This window comes from Lipotes vexillifer, unplaced genomic scaffold, assembly GCF_000442215.2.
Source record: "Lipotes vexillifer unplaced genomic scaffold, Lipotes_vexillifer_v1.1 scaffold1451, whole genome shotgun sequence".
Taxonomy (NCBI): domain Eukaryota; kingdom Metazoa; phylum Chordata; class Mammalia; order Artiodactyla; family Lipotidae; genus Lipotes; species Lipotes vexillifer.
The window spans coordinates 778,629-782,741 of NW_006795096.1; the positions used below are offsets into that span (position 1 = coordinate 778,629).

At 48.2% G+C, this 4,113-nt stretch overlaps 1 protein-coding gene across 2 annotated transcripts in view; it reads right to left on the reverse strand.

The window, feature by feature from the left end:
- The window catches only part of CARD11 (caspase recruitment domain family member 11), a 31,743-nt gene extending 27,709 nt beyond the window's left edge, over positions 1-4,034 (reverse strand). The window contains exons 1-3 of one of the 2 annotated variants that reach the window (XM_007467421.1): positions 3,749-4,034; positions 1,749-1,886; positions 309-634 (exon numbers count right to left, since the gene is read on the reverse strand). In XM_007467421.1, coding sequence (XP_007467483.1) covers positions 309-634; positions 1,749-1,886; positions 3,749-3,947 — 663 coding nt within the window. In that variant the 5' untranslated portion in view covers positions 3,948-4,034. The remainder of the gene's footprint in view (positions 1-308; positions 635-1,748; positions 1,887-3,748) is intronic. The other variant, XM_007467422.1, reaches the window with a different exon arrangement.
- Between the last annotated feature and the right edge of the window lie 79 nt (positions 4,035-4,113).

Here is a 4,113-nt window from a genome sequence, read left to right on the forward strand (position 1 = left end):
TCCGCTCTGCGCAATGGGGCCCGGGGGGGGGGGGAGCTCCTGAGCAGGAAGGACGTCAAACTGGGTCTGTGCGCATGTGCACACATGCGCAGTGGACCTGGGCGCTAAACTGCGGCGCCGAGCCTCGCTGGGTTGGCGTGCGCATGCGCACAGTCGATCTAGGCTGCCGGAACTCCCGTGTCTTCCTTTCTCCCTCACCTGGCCAGGTGTTAAACCCTGCCCCTGCCTGCCTGGTGGTCTTTGCCCCAGTGGCCTTCGCTTCCCGCTCACTCACTGTGGCGCAGCAGCTCCCGCCACGTGCCCCTCACCTCGAGTTGCAGGTCCCGGCTCCGCATGACCGCCATGTTTTTCTCTTCGCTGAGCTGGGCGTAGCGCATGGCCAAGTTGTAGTTGTCATCCTTCACCTTGACCAGCTCGTCGTTGTAGCTGTCCCGCTCCTCCTTCATCTTGTAGTACCGATCCCGGAAGGTCAGCAGCTCCACCTGTGTCAGCGTCAGCTGCTTCCTGTCGTCCTCCAGCTGTCGTGATTTGGCCAGAAGCTCACACCGCTGCAGGTCCTTGGCCTTCATCTGCTGCTGCAGCTTGATGACCTCGTTCATCAGGAAGTGCGTGAGGCCCTCGTGGCCCTCCTCCACTGTGGAGAGGGGGGCACCCAGTCAGGCCTGAGGACTGGGGAGCGGAAGAAGGGGGTTCCAGACGTGGGGCAGGTGTCATTCGTTCACTCATTCACTCACCAACATTTTACTGAGCTCTTACTACCCATCAGGCACCGGGGATTCAGGGTGCGCAAGACAGCCTTGGTCCCGGTAGAGCTTATGTCTGGTAAGGGAGACAGACATCAGAAAAGCAAGTGATCAAACGCAAATATAACCACAGATTGAGAGGACTGCACAAAGTAAAGGTATAGGGGACTGTGAGAGTGTGTAATGGGGTGGGGGGGGACCAGATCCAGCTGAGTGGACAGAGGCATTAGAGAAGGCTCCTGATGGATGAGCTCAAGTACTGAGGAGAGAAAACACATTCTAGGAAGGTGGGACAACATTGCCAAGGTCCTATGGGAAGGCAAGAGGAACGTGGCACATTTCAGAAACTGAAGGAAGACCAAAGTGACTGGAGCTTAGAGAGAGGGAGAGGCAGAAAGGTGAGGCTGGGAGTATCATCAGGGGCTGGGCCATGTAGGGTCCTTGTGGGCTGCACTGGGGTCTTTAGATGGCAACAATGGAAAGCCACTGAAAGGTTTTAAGTAGGGGAGGGTGACAATGAGGAGTAGAGAACTCATTGGATCAGAGCAGGAGTGGATATAAAGAGCTGATAGGGTTGTATGGGTCTTGACTAGGATAGTGGTGTATATGGAGAAAAGACTGATTTAAGAATATTTAGGAAGGAAAATTAAGGTGACAAGATGACCACAGGCTCTGGTTCACGGGATACTGGCAGGAGGGTAGGCAAAGGAAAGGACAAGATGCAGAGGGTAGGGGGAGCGGCACCCCCCCAACACTCATGGGGGGTGTTCAGTAAACACCCACTTCTCTTGGCTGTTGATTGGGTTTGTTCCTCTGTGACCTACATTTCATCATCAGGCAGAAATAAGTGGTTGACAGTTCATAAGTGCCACTGGGGCACTGTCCTGATGTCACAGATCCATAACCTTAGAACTGTCCCACCACCGGACGGACGGACACACACACACACACACACACACACACCCCTCCCATCACAGTCCGAATGCTGACGGTAAAGCCACTTACCCACAATGGTGGAGAATCTACGAGTGGGTTCCCTTCCAGTCACCAGTTTGTACAATTCTGGGTAGTAAAATTCCAGACTCTCCAAGAAGGCCACATAGCCCCTTTGCCCCTTCGTATGTAGAATGTCCAGCAGTCGGCCTAGAGGAAAGGCCAAATCACTCGGTGGGCAGAAGCGTCCATGTCTCCAAATCCAGTCTTATGCTGGGCTCACATCCAGTCAGTACACTCTTAAGAAGACAGTCTCACCACATCCTGTCACTCCTGAGTTATATCTTACAGCCCAGCTAATGTAAATCAAAGTGCCAGGCCCTCAGCAGGGATTGTGAGTGTTAGTTTCCTTTCTCCAAAAGACTGGTAGAACCAGAAGCAGCCATAGGAAACCAATAGTCTTAAAGAGCTTCCCAATTGACCAGGGCTAAAATTAACCATACAGGCATCTGTGATTGAAGGAGGATGGATGTACAGCAGTGGTTACAGAATAATATATGGTTCTCTGGGATTCAGACCAGGAAGATAAGTATTTGGGTGGGGAGCTAGGAAAAGTCATAGGAAGCAGGAATAGCTCCATGTTCTTCAATGGGATTATCACATAGTCTGGGTACGTTTTTAATCTAAGTGTAATTTCCGTGGCAGTTTTCAGTTTTTATCCTACTGGTTCCACTTATTGTCTACATTTCTTGCCCCTTCCTTAAACATTTTATTTTCAGCTGTTTCTTCCCTTGAGGTCCTAAAACTCAATCCTTCCCCTAGGGTAGACATAATAAATAAATTTCATCTTGTGTCAACTGATTGTTTGTCACAGCTGCCTGGATTCTAAAGTTACATCCAAGCTCAGTAGGAAAACATGCTGCGATTAGTGATGTTTGTCATGTATGCAAAAGAGAGTCATGGCATATGAGCTACTTATCACCAGTCATACTGTGGGCAAGTGAGTTTCAGACCTCTTAAGCTGTGAACCACAGAAAGAAATGTATTTTACATTGTGACCTCATGCTTACACACAAAGACATATTTTGCTACAAACATATATGTGAATACACACACAGATGTATATAAAACTAAAACAGTGTTCACAAACCACACTTACTACCTACCTTTAATGAATGTGATAAAGTGTCATGGACCCCTAGGCAGTCTGGAAAAGCCTATTGACCCTTTATCAGAATAACATTTTCAAACAGGTAAAATGCACTGGATTACAAAGGGAATCAATCATAATAAGATACATTAACAAATATTAAATTTGCAACTCAGTAATAAATGTGCTTCTTTATTTATTTATCTATTTAAAATTTTTTTTTTTTTTTTTTTTTTGCGTTACGTGGGCCTCCCACCGCTGTGGCCTCTCCCGTTGCGGAGCGCAGGCTCAGCGGCCATGGCCCACAGGCCCAGCCGCTCCACGGCACGTGGGATCCTCCCGGACCGGGGCATGAACCCGTGTCCCCTGCATCGGCAGGCGGACTCCCAATCACTGCGCCACCAGGGAAGCCCGTGCTTCTTTATTAATGCATTAAATAACCCAATCTCTTGGCAGGTCTAATAACTACTATAATTTCAAGGGAAAGATGAGTATAAATGATATTTTGGAAATCTGTAATAGCTGTAATGTGATAAGAAGATATCTGTAATGTTCACTGCTGACAAAGACACAAGTATTGCTAATCATTGTGATTTGTTGCCTACCTGCATCCATAATTGAAGGGAATGCTAAGTCTTAGGTTGGTAAAATAAAGATGTAATTTCCCCTTGGCCAGGTTAATAGACCCTCTCTACCCATGGACAGTTTGGTGGGGGACCAGGGGTGGGTAGAGGTCTATAGACTCTAGTTAAACATCCCTGACTGAGAGAAACTTCACTTTGCTACATCTAACTGTACGGTATTCCCTGAGGTTACCTGCCCGGTTGATCTTGGATGGCAGCAAACTGTAAGGTAGTCCCTGAGGTTACCTGCCCGGTTGATCTTGGACGGCAGCAAACTGTAAGGTATTCCCTGAGGTTACCTGCCCGGTTGATCTTGGACGGCAGCATGGGAGCATTAAGCACCTCATCTTCATCTTGTTCATCAATGACCTTGCACTGGCGCAGGTAGGGGGTGAGCTTGGCTGGGTTGATGTAGCGGCTCAGCATGTGCCGGTTGCACTCCACATTCTCCCACAAGGCATCGTCTTCATCCTTTAGTGTCTGCATATAGTCATCCATCTCTGGCGCCCCTCCTTTTAGACATAAACCCCAACAAGGTTAATGAAACGGCCTCACTGGAACAGCTCTATAAACTTTGGAGAGATCTCCAGTATCCACTGTCAAGTGAAAAAAAAGTAGAGAAAAGCATATATATTCTACTTTTTTTTTTTTTTTTTTTTTTTGT